The 15,578-nt window shown below is 39.1% G+C and overlaps 1 protein-coding gene across 1 annotated transcript; it reads left to right on the forward strand.

The window, feature by feature from the left end:
* Positions 1–706: 706 nt before the first annotated feature.
* DERA (deoxyribose-phosphate aldolase (putative)) lies at positions 707–14,391 on the forward strand (the record flags this gene model as incomplete). Its single annotated transcript, XM_008948304.1, has 5 exons — positions 707–844; positions 3,775–3,922; positions 5,583–5,678; positions 6,971–7,105; positions 14,263–14,391. Coding segments are annotated over 5 exons (646 nt in total), but the record flags the coding sequence as incomplete, so codon positions are not given.
* Positions 14,392–15,578: the final 1,187 nt, after the last annotated feature.

Here is a 15,578-nt window from a genome sequence, read left to right on the forward strand (position 1 = left end):
CAAGCCTCAAACCACAACAATGTGTAATAAACTTCATAGTCCAGGACTAGCAACATAGTGTCTCTCATCAGGAGTACATTAGTTCTATTGTAATGGTAAACAAAACACGCTGTGTGAAACACCCAGCTCACAGATCATACTCTAAGAGAAGTTACTGCTATAATGATATTTTGGACTGGTGATAAGTATGTAAGCCCTTAAAAGGACATGAAAACATAACACACTCTTCAGAGGTTCCAAGACAAGCTACAACTTTCTTCTGGAGTCCCACACCGTATATTAGAGGACTGAAACACCTCTGCTATGAAGGCAGGCTGAGAGAGTTGGGATTGTTCAGCCTGGTGAAGAGAAGGCTCCAGGGAGACCTGATTGTGGCCTTTCAGTATCTGAAGGGAGCCTACAAGAAAGCTGGGGCGGGACTTTTTACAAGGGCATGTAGTGACAGAATGAGGGGTAATGGCTTCAAACTGCAAGAGGTTAGATTTAGATTAGATATAAGGCAGAAGTTCTTCACTACGAGGGTGGTGAGACACTGGACCAGCTTGTCTAGGGAGCTGTTGATGCTCCATCACTGCAGGTGTTCAAGACCAGGTTGGATGGGGCCTTGTGGAACCAGGTCTAGTGTGAGGTGTCCGTGCCCCTGGCTGGGGGGTTGGAACTAGGTGACCTTTAAGGTCCCTTCCAACCCAAACCATTCTATGATTTGGAAATTGATGAGATTTTTTTTTTTTCTTTTCCCACCCCAGAGCTTGGCTGGATCTCAAAAGTACATGTGAATCGACCTGCAGTTGTGAGGCATGCAGAACAAATTAAAAAATGGAAAACTGTGAAAGGTAATTGGCAAGTAAGTGCTCTTTTTATGCATTCTGTTCCTGTACTTTTAAAGCAGTCACTCTCCTTCACCAGGCTGCAATATTGAATTTTTTTCAAGATGCATGTAAACTTAAAAGATGAGCTTGTCCACGTCTTATTTTAATAATTTGTATTTGATGGTGATGGGATGGAATAAGGTGACGCATTTATCCAAACAAGTTTAAAACCTTATAACTCATGAGTGGCAAAACCGCAAATGAATTTAAGTCATCTTTATTCATGAGTGGATTAAATTGTATATTACTATCCCACCACATTTATTCTGTTTCCCAGACAGACTTGTCTGCATGCTGCCTTCTTATTTTTTAATTTAAAGCTGTAAGGTATGATCATGGTCCCTGTCAAGTTTGACCTACCTGGATGATTTTTCTTTACTTAAGCATCCCCAACATGTGTGATTTCTTTGCTTAACTATTTCTTACCTAAAACTCAAAAATCCTGACTGGCTGTGGCACTCAGGGAGAGAAGCAGGGGCATGGGGGGAGAAGAAAAAAGAAAAAGACCCCATTAATGTTAAGGGGACTGACTTCTCAGCTCTTGAGATAAGGTAAATGATCAGTTATCATCCATCTTAGTATAAAATAGGACCATGTAAACCATCACTGAAGCCAGTGCAGGCTAAACCAGTCATTTGCTTGCAACAGTAATCAAAAGCCTCCAAGAGGGAGGAAAGAGGTAGTGAAGGTTCAGTCTTAACAGTGCAACATAATGGAACAAAGCAAGAATCATTTAATTATACTTAATTCTTAAAAAAAAACTGTTCAAAATAACTGGCTTCCTGAGCTTAGCATGTTGGGCAGCCATTCTAAGATGGCTGATCACAGTTTGGGGATAATTTGATATAGTTATGAGAACCTACTGGAGTGTGACAGAAAAAGGCTGGTGCTTTGAGTGTTATGATTAAATAAAAAATGGACATAAACTGTGAAAAGTTAGACACCAGCTCAGTGTTTCTGAAGAGTTTCTGATGCATAAAAAGTCACTTGATAGCAAGTTTAGCACGCTGGTGACGCTGGGTTGGGAGATAGAGTCAGTGAGAAAATCCAGAGGGTATTCCATAACCTTGGCTATCTTCAGACACTGCAGGTGCAGAAATGTACACAGTAAGTCTTCTGAGTCAACTGAATTTACAGTATAAAGAACAAAGGCATAGAGAGGTACAGGCTTAGATTACAAAGAATTGTTGGGAAGAAAGGATTTTAGTGTCACTCCCTCAACACGGCTGTAGGACAAATGTTTAATTATTACTAACACTTCTCCACTTTTCTGTGTAGTAACAGTGGTACTTAGCTACTTCAGTAAGATTTTACTTTGAAGAATGCTAGGAGCACCTCTTCTGTATTTGAACACTCATTGCACGATAGTCATGTGCTTTTTATTTCCCAGAGATGATTTTGAACCTTTACATGTTTGAATGTAAGTAGCAGCACAGATTCAAATTTTGAGGCCCAATTCCCAAAATACACATTTGAAAAACCCTTTTTAGAAAAATTACGTTCATACCAGTTCTTGGAACACCCTGGGTATATCTATCTTGATGACTTTGTGATTCATGTCAGATAGATGAGACAAAAATGACCTTGAACAAAGGATTAAAAAAAATCCAAGTAAAAGAAACTTAAAACCATTTAAAGTGAAAAACCCTGATTATGTATTATAGGGTGACAGTGGAAATCTGTTAGAAACAAGCAGTCAATTTTAGACTAACAGAGGCCAGTAATGGTTCATTACTCTGTTCAGTCACCCCAAAGCAGCTTTCAGTGTAACATTTACTGCAAGTTCAGAAAGGAGACTTCCATCAGCAAAGTGTGAAAGGTTTGTAGGCTGGTCAGCCACTTAAGCTCTGCAGAAGTAACACCTCCATGCAGGGACAACTTGGGCTGACTATACTGACAAATTGTGCCACAGAGCAGAGCAGTCAGGTAAAGACTTTATGGACTCAGATGGACTTTGCCATGGCAAACTCTCTCCTCGTTGAACAAGTGCCCATTACAAGATGTCAGCTCTTACTGAAGCCATCACTGTAAATGACAATTTGCTGAAAGACCTTCAACAAATATTTAAAAATAATATCTTAAGCTCCATTTTTGTTCCACAAAAAAAGCTCAAAAATTCTTTTGTTGTGCTTCTGTTCCATTCTTTGATTTATGTCTCTTAAAATTCTGTAGCATTTTCATCTAAAGAGTGCTTTAGCCTTGTCAGTTACCTTTTGTTTTTTTCATGAAATAATTACAGATGGTTTTTATTCTTGATTCACACAAGAAAGCGGAAACATCTGGAGTCTAGACCTTAAGTTTTAAGAAGTCTGGGTCCTTACTTCCCACTGATTCCATGTTTCACTCTCACAGCAGGAGAAGCGTGCAAGTGTGCAAATTGCTGATGTGTAGACTCATCTGGTTACTGGCAATTGCAAACCTGTGCTCCTCTTGAAGCATGTGTGTAATTTCTTGTGCCTATAAGCCTTAAAGATACAGACATATTGTATAGAGTGGAGTGTATTGTAACAGTGAGGTTCCTCACATAGGTGGTGTTTTTATCTTTGTCTTACAGAATTAAATTTGAAACAGGATGTTTTTTGTACAGGAAAAAATGTTTGTCTGACTTTTACAGAGTCCCATTTGGTAGTTAGCTTTTGCACTAAAAAATGGAATTTGATATTTTGATTCTGAGAGAGCAGACTTTTGATTCCAAATTCTTTCTGTACCATTAGATGCTGCTGAAGACATGAACAAATATCTGCCAGCCCTGTATGTCAAAAAACATTCTTTGTCTGTCCTCCATGTTGTATCCCACACATTTCCTTATTCTTAGAGTGAGAGCGAGGCTTCTGATTCTTAAATCTTCTCAGTCAGTTTGACTTTGGAAATGTAAACTGAAACACTTGCTTCACTCCCTTTGTAGGCTGCTTGGCTGCTGAAAGCTGTCACCTGCATAGACCTTACCACTCTTTCAGGTGATGATACTCCTTCAAATGTTCACAGACTCTGTTTTAAAGCAAAACATCCCATCAGAGAAGATCTGCTGAAAGCCTTGGATATGCATGATAAAGGTATGATAGTTTTTGTTGTGTGTATTGGTAAAGAAAATGTCTAAATTTCCTCATTTTTTCAATTTTCAGAAAGTTGTAAAAATGGCCTCTTCTTCCTAAAATAGAAGCAGTTATGTTAGGTAGTGCTACAGAACTAATAGTCCTGAGAGAACAAACCAGGTCATATACGATCTTATTCAAAACAACTGTTTCAAGTTCTAACTGCAAAGTATCTATTCCTTTGAGTTAATATAAGAATACAAGGAGAAAAAAAATCCACTCTCAGTTTGGCAACCAAAGTGAAGGATGGACTTAGAGCACTGTAAGTTATGACACCTAATGAGCAAATTTGATCTGGAAGCCACAAGTGTGTAACCTCAATGTATGTCTTTTAATAACAGTGCACTAAGGTGACACTAATTGAGTATTCTGTTAACCTGCTGATGTCCTTAGCAAACCGATGAAGGGGGAGTGTTCATGTGACTCCTTTGGATTTCAAACTTAGCTGGTGTTTCTGTAAGTACCGAGCCTGCTGCTTTGCCTGTCAGAAAAGATGCATTCCACAGTCCTCAGCATGTTATTTTCCTTCAGAAAACATTACCTGTTACTTACTTGTTTCAGTAGTTGCCAGGATACATCTCTGCAGCCCAGTCTAGTTCAAGGAATCTGTCCTGTAGTGGGTGTATGTGGTTGTGTGTGTATCACATATACACACACACAGAGCTCTCAGCTAAGTCGACAGAGTTGATGGGGCAGAAGACAGCCCTTAAGAACTTGTGGTAAAACTTTCACTGATATTACTCAAGCAGGCTCCTTCTAAGTCCCAGTGTTACACCCAAGACTAAACACGATAAAACTTCAGAGCAAATTGAGACAGTCAGTATAACTATCAGTAAAGTTCTTTATGTCTGAGCAGCATTTATGTTTTTTTTTCCAGATATAATCACTGTTCTGTCAGTGAATACCATTTGACTTTTGTCCTATCATGTTGGCCTTAAGATGATCTAACAAAAATAAAATCCCAGCAACATTTGGGGCATGCTTTTACTATTGAAGCATTTCAGTTTCACAGGGATGTTGGCCCACTAGCTGAAGTCACATGATGCAGAACAAAAGGGGAATCAGGCCTCTCTGGTTTAAAACAATACACATAAAATATCAAAGACTATTCTTTTTTTATAACTTGGATTTATGGACTCTTCAGACAGTTGAAGTATTAAGTATGAGGTCAATTATCTGAGACTTTGTGAGAATAGCATTTTTAACTAGAAATGCAGTAGGACTGTGTTAACATAAAGACTGCTCAGTTGCTACTGGGCTTAGTCTGGCTCAACAAGTAAGAACTGAGTAGTTTCTCTTGCAGTAATTTGCTAACTAAGCATGTCTTAACTGTATGTATTGACATTAAACAGTGAATCTGTCAATAAAAATCTTGGAATTTTAACGCCTCCTAATGCAAACTTGCTTCCAGGGTCAGCTGAAGGAACACGAGGGAGGTAACAATATGGAGAATTAACTGAAGTGTTTGAGCAGTATAAAAGACATCCCTAGTGTAGGTACTTCAGGTCCTTGTGAGATTGCAGAAGTGGGAGGTGAGGACAATGCATATGTGTTCATATTGTGGATTGCACTTGAGAAGGTGGAAATCTATATATGAAAAAGTGAACTGTGGCTTTTGCAGGTATTACTGTCGGAGCAGTTTGTGTATATCCTGCAAGAGTCACTGATGCTGTTAATGCTCTAAAGGCTGCTGGTTGTAACATACCAGTAGCTTCAGGTAAGCTTTATTCAAAACTATCCAATTAAATATTTTGTTGCTATAAAATATGTAGAAAAATCCAGAAGTTTGGACTTACTTTTGTGTCAGAGAGTAAGATGAAAAAGTAGCAGGTGGAAGGAAAGGAATGGAGGGAAGGATTTGCTTCTGGTATAATCTTTTCTTTCAACTTCAAGCATATCAAGAATGCCAAGTCTGTTTTGCTGGAAGATCTTCAAAGAGGTCCTTAAGATATATCAGTGTTTTCCTCACCTGAACAGAGGTTGTTGAGATAGTGTGTTGACAAAGTATCAGTAGAGACTAAGTAGGTAATAACAATAATAATACTACAATATGAGCTTTAGGAGTTCTAATACAATTTCTGTCCCCCCTCTGTCCCCATGAGTTGTTTGGTTTTAAGTATAATCCTACAAACTGAATTCAGTGAAGCTGTGTGTGGAGGCTAGGGTTGTTGTCTGCTGAGCAGCCCACAGGTTCAGGAGTTGGACCTGGAATCTAACAGTGCCGGCTCTTCTCCAGTCACCACACATGAGAGACAAGTCCTGAATCTACAATAAGCAACAAGTAGAATCAAAGAATTTTGCAGGTTGGAAAGGAGCACTGGATGACATCTGGTCCAACCTCCTGCTCAAAGCAGGGGCTGACTTTGAAGTTAGGTCAGGTGTTTAATGCTAAGATCTGTGTTTGTTGGTCGTCTGTTGTAGTTTCATTGTTGTGTAGGGGAAAAAACATCCTACATGCATTTATATGTCAGAAAGAAAGAGAATCTCTGACAAAGTAATTATTTTTTCGATTTCCAAAGTTACCTCTGAATTTGTATTTAAACATCATAAACATAACCTTAAGTAGACCTCATTGAAAGCAATTTTTGATTTGTTGTGATTTAGCTGTTACACATACTACCAGGATTTAACTTGGAATGCTACTGAAAAGAATTGGGGAGAATTAAAAATTTATTCATTGTTTCATATGAGTTCACTCCTTGTTTGCTCAGTTCTGCTGGAAACAATAGCTATTGTGCCTTCCTATGTAGACTGCTTTGGAAAAATTTAAGGCATGTGAAAGACCTTTTCACAAGATGCAGTTAGTATCTTGTTGGACATTGGTTCTTAAGGGAAGAGCTAATTCTTGTGGATGAAGAGAGGGTAAGATGAGGTACCTTTAGATATTTTGGATCATTGTATGGATAAAAAAAAATAAGAGACTCTTTCATGCATTACAGGTAATTATATGCAATTTCATGGTCAATTTATAAAACATTTTCTTCCTTCTACCTGCATCCTTCTTGCTAGTGGCTGCTGGGTTTCCATCTGGGCAAACTCCTCTACAAACCAAACTGGCTGAAATAAAGCTAGCTGTGGAATATGGTGCCAGAGAGATTGACATTGTCATTAGCAGGAGTCTGGTGCTGACTGGCCAGTGGGAAGGTAAGTACTCACCCTTTGGCAAGGAACCTAAACTGAATTTATATGCACATGCAAGCTGTCTTTGTCTCTTTCTCAAGTCTCTACATCAGTACTTCAAGAATTTGGTCCTTCCCCTAAGAGTATCTGTTAATCTGGGGCACTGGACTAAATAAAAAACTATTTAACTGATTTATGATGAATGATTGCCTTTTTTAAAAAAAATAAAAAATAAAAAAGATGCTGTTACAAAGTCTTGTCAGGCTGAGCATGCAGAATGATTGTCCTTTTAAAATTTGGGTCTATTCCTTCTATGCCTTTAGAGAATTGTGTACAGGATTAAAAAGATAGCAAGAGAAATGGATGCGAATGCCTAATTATTTGAACAGTTTTGTTAAAACCCCCAAGGGGCTGCTAACGTAGATGATACCTTGTTAAATATGCATGTTTAAATTCTTGACAAAAATATGTATTTCAGTTGTTTTCTTTTTCCTAAAAGTTGTGGGTACAAATTGACTGTTCATATTATTATTGATGCTCCCGTGTCTGTAGACTGCTACTAATTAGTAAGAACAATAATGCTGAAGATGGTTTTTGCTCTAATTGCATCCTTAATGTACTGTAAATGGTTTGCCTTAAGTGCTGACAATGCTTCTGTAACTAATCTCCATGTGAAGGTAAACACATCATTGTCCTGCACTGAATTTTCAGTTTTAGTTGTATAATGCAGGGCTGTAATAACTTGTTTACTTGGAAGACTTCATAAAGGACCCTTAGCACTTGAGTTTGGTTAAGGAAATAGAGTCATCATGGTAACAGATCATATATTCTGGTTATGGCCTTCCTTCAATTAGCAGCTAGAGTTGAACAAAAAACCCATCATGTTTCTGCATCTGTGTCTTCAGGACTGAGATCCTGGTTTCCACTTCCTGTAACATCTTGACCTCTTTTGCAGTATCTACCATCTCAATCCTTTTGCTCCTAAATATTTGGAGCTTTACATGTTTGACTTCTTTAGTGTAGGCATTGTTGCAGACATTTGTTCCCTTCAGAGCGGCTATTTTAAGTTCAGGTATGGCATCAGAAATTGCTGGAATATGGAGACTGGGTGATTGAGTGGTTTTAAATGAGATAGAATGATGGATCAAGTTCTGTACCAGCTGGCAGCAGGACTCTATGCACACCTTCCTGCCCTGTGTCTTTGTTAGGGTCTACACTGTAGTCTACAAAGCAGGTACCCCTGCCAAGAGCTGTGCTCTGCTGGGAGCGTATGTTGGTCTTGGATACAAAGTGAGCTAAGTTAGTGGATGGCACATAGCTACATGATCTTGAAAAAAGCTACCTCAGGAACAGAATTTACTTGCCATCCAGATATTGATGCTGCAGGTTGAAAAATTATAGTATTTAACTTGCCCATACAAAAAAAAAAAATTACTTCTGTAGGTGTTCTGACTATTTTGGTGAAAGTCCAATGTTCTGACTTTCTGTTTAGCTTTCAATAGATGTATGTGACCTCTGTGAACCTGCAGGTTTCCACCTCTATCTAATGATTAGATATGATGCACAACAGTCTATGAAGTACGTTTAAGGAACCTAGAAGAAGAGATGAAGAAGCCTTTTTTAGGGTGGATCCCTATATTAAATAAAATTGAAAAGTCTAGTGCAGTAAGTAAGCCCATGTTCAAGGTGCTTCATCAAACAGAACTGCCTCACAGTTATGATAGAACCTCTGCTTATGCTTATAACACTAATATATTTTTATTGTTATTTTCTCATGCTGCCTGCCTTCACAGCTTCAGGAGTTAGTGACAAAAATATGCATGTTGTACAGTGCTTCATCTTACTATTAATATAGTTTTAGCTTTTCTTCTAGCCTGTGCAATAATTGGGGTCACCATGCTAGAATAGTGTTGGTTTGTGGTTTGTTTCAAAGGCTTGTTTGGTTATTAAATGTTATAGTGCATATCCAATTACATCAAGTTATTTTAAAGCAGGTCTTAAATATTTTTGACACTCAGAATATATTTCCTAGATCTTTATGATGTAATTGTTAAGATCTTTTTAATAGTGCTGAACATTAAAGTAGCCTTATTGGACAGCTAAATTATTTTGGAAAATAACATTAAATGATATTTAAGTTTATTAACTTATATAACTTTTACAACCTATTAGGTTTTAAAGCAGTACTACTTTATATAGTTTACTATTTTCAACCGTTGTCTTGCATCACTTGACAAAGTATGGATTAAGCCTAAAAATCACAATGTAGATACTGTCTTTAGGCACAGAAGGTGGGACCTGTGTGTAAAGAATGATGAACTTAACTGACAAATTGTTGGAAGAAACTGGATTTTTAATTATTTTTTCCCCCACAGTTATCAATGAATATATTTGAGTTGCTGGACCTTCTGAAGCTGCCTAGGGTGCTGTACTGTTACTTCTAGTTCCACAGTTTTAGCAAACACCTGGACATACTCCACTGTCATTGGCTTCAAAAGTATTGTTAACTCCTCATTTGCTCTGTCAGTTGAATTTTCCTATAAGAAAAGGAGAAAAAAAACCCCAAACAAGTATGCTCTGAGAAGTTTGAACATGGCTGCATCCATGAAATATGTTAGGTATAACCTGATTATAAAAGCTGCCTTTCAATTCTGTTAATAATTATTCAACTGTTACTTTAGAGGTTTTGTTCAGGGACTGGCCCCCATTTGTGCCATATACTTTATAAACAGCACAGAAAGAATACACTCCCCCCTCCAGAGGCCTGGAAAAGACTCCACATGTGCAGAAATTTTATAGCTGGTGTTACCATTTTCTGGATGTGCAAGCTGGGATCTTCAAATCCAGTTGCACAATTTCTGTCTTATATTGTCAGCAGTAACTCAGACTCCTGAAGCCAAGCTCTGCTTTCAGTTTCATGTGATTCACTGGTGGTTGGAGTTGCACATATGTGGCTGAGAGCAGAACTGAGAGAGTTGTGTTGTGCTGATAGCCTTGTGCTTGTCATTTTGTTAACAAACCTGCCATTAACATGCAAGACAGAAGGGACTCCAGCTCATTTTCCAGTTTCCCATCATGATTACCTTGATCTTTTGGTCTAACAGAAATCGAAACGTCTTCTGTCCTCATCTCAGTTTCTACCCTTAACATCAGTCAATGTGACTGACTAGATGGAAACAGCAAATAAACTGAATTTCTTAAAAAAAGAAAAAGTGTTTGTATCATCACATTTTTGGAGAAGAGCTGTTTCTTAAAAATTTAAGCAGGTTTTTTCACTTTAATATTTTCATTTACTGTGTAGGAGATCTGGATTATCCCCTTTATTTTATGATCTTTAGGGCAAATATATCAGACCAAAGCAAAAGACCATCTAGACAATATAGGGCAGATGATAGCCAGCAGTAATTATCAGAGATATTTGCTTGAGGAATGTGTAGGGGAGGAATATTTTCTTTGGTGTGTTTAATAGCTGCTAAGAATCAATAAAAGGTACTGGAGAGAATTTGAGGTAAACTCCAAAAAAGACACCTGCCAACACTTACCTTTTATAACAGCAAAATTAAAACCACGTTCATGATAGTATTTTTTTATTCCTATAAAATCTTATTTTTTTTTACTTCTATAAATGCATCCGATAGTAGCAGATCTAAAGTTTATGAAAGCAGTAAGGTACCTTAAATAAGTGAATGCAAAGATGTCACATCTGTTTTAGGAGCTAACTAAGTCAGTGGAGCTACTACAGATTTCATCAGTGAGCATTTGGCTCTGAATATATTTTGTCTAGGCTTTGGTTTTTGTGTTTTATTTTTTTTTTTGGTATGTTTATCACTCCCTCTCCCCCACCCCTCTTATTTTTTCTCCCCTTGGCTTAGGACAAAGTCATCTTTAGAATCGTGTTAGTTCTGTGTTCAAGATGCTACACAGTCCTGGCCATTTGCTTTGAGAGCTCTTGATTTTCTCGTCCTTGATTTTAGCAGTCAGAAGGAGAGTCACTTGCAACCTCTTAATGGTGGTCTTAGCTCACAATTGAAAATATTCCTGCAGGGTTTTCTATGATAGTGGTTTTTCCTGAAATCTTTGTGTCTCTACTGCTAACTGGGGAAGCTCTATCTGCTGTGTCACTTACTGGTGATCTGCACAGGTCACAGATATTCCAAGAACCACGGCATCTAAATCTGCCTCTGCTACCAGTTGGCTTTGCAGAACTGAGTAGTTAAGTGATGGACTTTTTAGCAGCACAGACTGTCTCAGAGGAAGCCCAGGAACCCTTGAAACCCTGAGTGTATTTTCAAGTGTGGTGAACTCTACCCACACTTTAGACATTTGGCAGGAATTTTCAGCATAATCAAGTTATTTGTGACTTGTTTTAAACCTAAGTACTGAAGCTTCTTTTATATTTTTGAAAGGAGTAGGAGTTTTGGCAGTTTTTCTGTGTCAGAGCAATTCCTGCTTGCACTGAGGCTGGTGTGATCTGGTTAATGTTCTCTGTCCTAGAGTTAGTGGCATTTCTATTTGTGCTTTTACAGTAGGGTTGAGAATGACCTCTGAATGTCAGCTATTGTCTGCAATAATTGGTCTCTGAATAAAGAGCAGTATTTAGTACCTACACACCTGCCCCATTGAAGTATGCCCACTTTCCATCACCTCAGTTAACCTGACAGACACAGATGATTGAAGATCCTCAGTTGTTCCTGTCTGGGGGTTGATGTGTGCTGTCAGATACTGAGACTGTTCAAATGATCTTGACACTAATTGTGTATAAAAGTACCTTCCAACAATAGGGAGATGCTGTAGGTGCAGTAGTAACTCCAGTGTGCAACAGCTATGAGGATATAATTTCTTTTCATGGAATCCAACCTAAATGTACATTTTGTTGATTGTATTTTGACATTTTTGGTGGCATATCTTGAAGGTAGAGAAAACTCCAGTCTTTTCTTCTTGTTACCGAAACTAGAAGAACATGAAAGCTGCTTTCTCTGGCTTTCCAAAAGCTTCAGGGAAGAGTCACTCCACAAAAAGAGACTGCATTTGGATCTAACACGAGCAGTGTTATCAAATGCACAAGAAAATAGCACAGGTTCTTTGTATTTTCTTTTTGAGGCTCAATTTGATGTAGGTTTCTGGAGTATCATCAATTGATCAATAAAACATGTTAGACTGCATGCTAGTACTGATTAATTCACACCTTTGGTACACAGCAAGAAACAAGGTGAAGCCTGGTGTCTATAAAGGGACTTGCTAAGTGCATTAGCCAGTTACCTACTAAGGTGTGTAGTAAATCTCAGAGGACCACCCCAGCAATCCCAGCCCTGGCCGCCTGGTGTGCCAATGGCATCAGTAGGATGCAGGAGCATCACAGGTCCAGCCACACAGCAGCTGTCAAATCCTACTTTATGTTTCCAGGTCTTATTTGAGGACTGTGGGGAAAAGAAAGCTAGTACTGCTGAAAAAATCTAGTCTTTGTAGCCATATCCTGGACGTTTTTAGCAAGAAAGATTTGTTAAAAGCTGTATTTTAGCCTTCCATGGAAGAATTTTTTGATTATGTGTTTGGAGATTGAGTACAGTTTGTGAAAAGGACTCTTTTGCAAAGGATTCTGTTTATTTATTTATTTATTTTGTGGGTTTTGTTTTTGTTTTTGGTTTTTTTTTTACATTAAAATTCCAAAACCGTTGGCTGTACACTGTAAGAGCTGCGTTTCTCTCCACACTGGAGGAGTCTTAAACATTCTCAAGTGGCCAGCTTCTAACAGCTGTTTTTATAATTCCTAGCTCTTTTGTCTCCCTTTGTTCAGAATTTTGTGGGAGGCCTGCTGAATTGTACCAAAAAGGGTGGGAGGGTTTCCCTGTGTTGTGTTACCTGGTCAGGTGTACAAGTGCTACCCTTTTTTCTGTTGGTTATGTATACCACATTTATTCCAGTCCTTACTGAGCCTGTGAACATCTAAAACTGTTGAAAAGTTAAACATGCCTCTGGCCATTACACTTCACAAATCTGAAGGCAGGAGCTTGTGAGGGGCTGGTTTGCACTGACAACGTCCACGAACAGCTAAGTGCTGCCCTGTCCTGCTGGTCTCTGCCTCTCCCTGGCTGCAGTCAGTGGCCAGCTGACTGAGCGGCACTGCCCCGGGAGCGGGGTGCAGAGGGGACCTGTGGGGTTTGCCTTGGGGACATGCTGGCTGCTGGGAGAGGAGACCTGAGGTGGGCTGTAGGTCAGAAGACAGACTGATAGGAGGAGGCGTTCCAAAGGCCTGGAGCTCTTTGTGAGGTGGGAGGGTTTGCTTCTTTTCCCCAAGTGATGTGAAGATACAGAGATAATGGTCTGCTTTATCTCCAAAGGTTTTCTACACATCAGTCCTGCTTTCTGTGTCCATGGCAGTGGCAGTTCTTCTGTGTATCACAGTGGCCCATGACAAACCTGCTTCCTGAACCCCAGCTGGCTTCCTCAGTGAGCAAGGGCATCAGAAGCGAGGTTACAGCTCTGCCCTTGGAGCTGTAGCTCCACAGCACGCCAGGCAGATGTTGTCCTGCTGGCCCTTCTGCCATCGTGCTTCCTTCTTCTTTGCAAGGGCCATCTGAGCTCATGCCACAGCATGGTCCAAGTCCTTGGTGACCTTGTGGGCAATACAACTACTGGAGGTGGTTTGTAAACACAAATCCATGTGAATTTGCTGATCCTTGAAGTGCGATTCCAGGCCTCGGTCTTTCCTCATCAGGGATGTTAGCAGACCACATTGATTTTAGACAACTTGGTCACACCTTTGGTATCTTTTAGGCAGAGCCCTTTGGCAGATGTGGCTGAAGGGGACGGAGGGGGTGATGATGTGATGTGGACAGGAAAATGTAATTGTACTACCATATTTATTGCTGAAAAAGCTGTTTTAAAATCAATCTTGACTGTCAGAGCATTTTTTACTCCTGATGTATTCATGAGTGTTTGCCATACTCTGCACATTCTTAATTTTGAGAGAAATGACATTAATAGCTATTAAGTTAAGTCTGAAACCGTGTGGCATTGTTAATTACCTCCAGTCATGTAATTTATTGAACTTACAAAACTTAAGTTCTTGAGTGCTATGACTAATTATAAGATTGGAAATTAATCCAGAAGTGGAAATTACAGCCATACTTGAAAACGTCTCTCAGGCAACTTTGATCATTTTCACTTGCTTTTATCCCCAGGTCTCTACGAGGAGATCCGTCAGTGCCGTGAGGCCTGTGGAGAAGCTCATATGAAAACAATCTTGGCAACAGGTGAACTGGGGTCCCTTGCTAATGTCTACAAAGCCAGTATGATAGCTATGATGGCAGGTAAATATATGTGGGTTTCTTTTTTAAGCTTAAGAATGTCTTTGCTTTATTATTTATGAAGCTTAAAAAGTTCCGGTTGTGGAAGTTTAGTTTTGCCACTAGTAGGAAAAAACTATTCTGCAGCAATTACTGAAGTTGCAGGTGCAGTAATGAAGTGTCACTTGTTTTGTGTAACCTACAAAAACTTAATGAAATGGTAAATAACACTTAAAACTGCTAAATGACAAAATTTGTTGGAACAAGTAATAGTTGTTGTCACATGTCTGGTCCTTGGTGCGTTTGATAAGGACATACATTTGGGGCAGATACACTTATTATTCAGGCAGTTGTGGTGAGCTACAGATGCGGTGTAGGTGGATGGTCATAACCTTCTTTTAAGTTGAGGGGGAATTTCCCTGTGAAGATTCATGCAGACAGCTCTTGCTTCTTGTTTACAATCACTTCTTCTAACCACCTCTATCAGGCTACAGTTCAGGAGACTACCTGTCCTGAAAATGCAGTGAAGAGAACATCATGCACCCCAGCCAGCACTATGATGGTCTAACTGGTTTTAACTGGCACACTTGAAAGCAGTGGCACTCACTGCTGACAACTAATTGCCACTTCTCTTTGAAAACTTGATTACCTCTCACCTGATGTTTATGGGTCTGTCTGTCTTTTACTCTGAACCTTTCAGCTAAGAAGTACATTCCCATGAGCAGGATACAGTTTGGAGGGGCTACAGGCAGCTTGTAGGTATTACTTTTTTGCATAGCTGTAGCCATCACAGACTGAACATAGCAAAGCGCCTGCTTGAGCCCAGATTTACAGCAGGATGACCTCTTTGCAGCCTTGGGTACAATTTGCACTGGTACAATTTTCCCTAGTTTAACCAGGATTTTAGGGCTGTCCTTTAATGCCATCTTTAACATGCAAAACCCAGAACTTGCAGATAAAGTTTTGAACTCTGTTCTAGACACCTGTTTCTTCCACTGTGCTTGAAAGAGGGTTCTTCAAGTATATTGATGAAGAAGTGTAAAGATATACTAAGAACCACTTGGGTTAGTCTGTCTTCTAAACTTCTCATTTTTGTGATTTTTTTTTTCTTCTGTAAACTCTTCAGACCTAGTAATTCTTCTTATTTTAGAGCAAGAAAAAAGTCATCCAAGTATCTTGTCAGTATTTAAATAAATATTCTACTTGCTGCT

This window comes from Merops nubicus, unplaced genomic scaffold, assembly GCF_000691845.1.
Source record: "Merops nubicus isolate BGI_N331 unplaced genomic scaffold, ASM69184v1 scaffold32919, whole genome shotgun sequence".
Classification (NCBI taxonomy): Eukaryota; Metazoa; Chordata; class Aves; order Coraciiformes; family Meropidae; genus Merops; species Merops nubicus.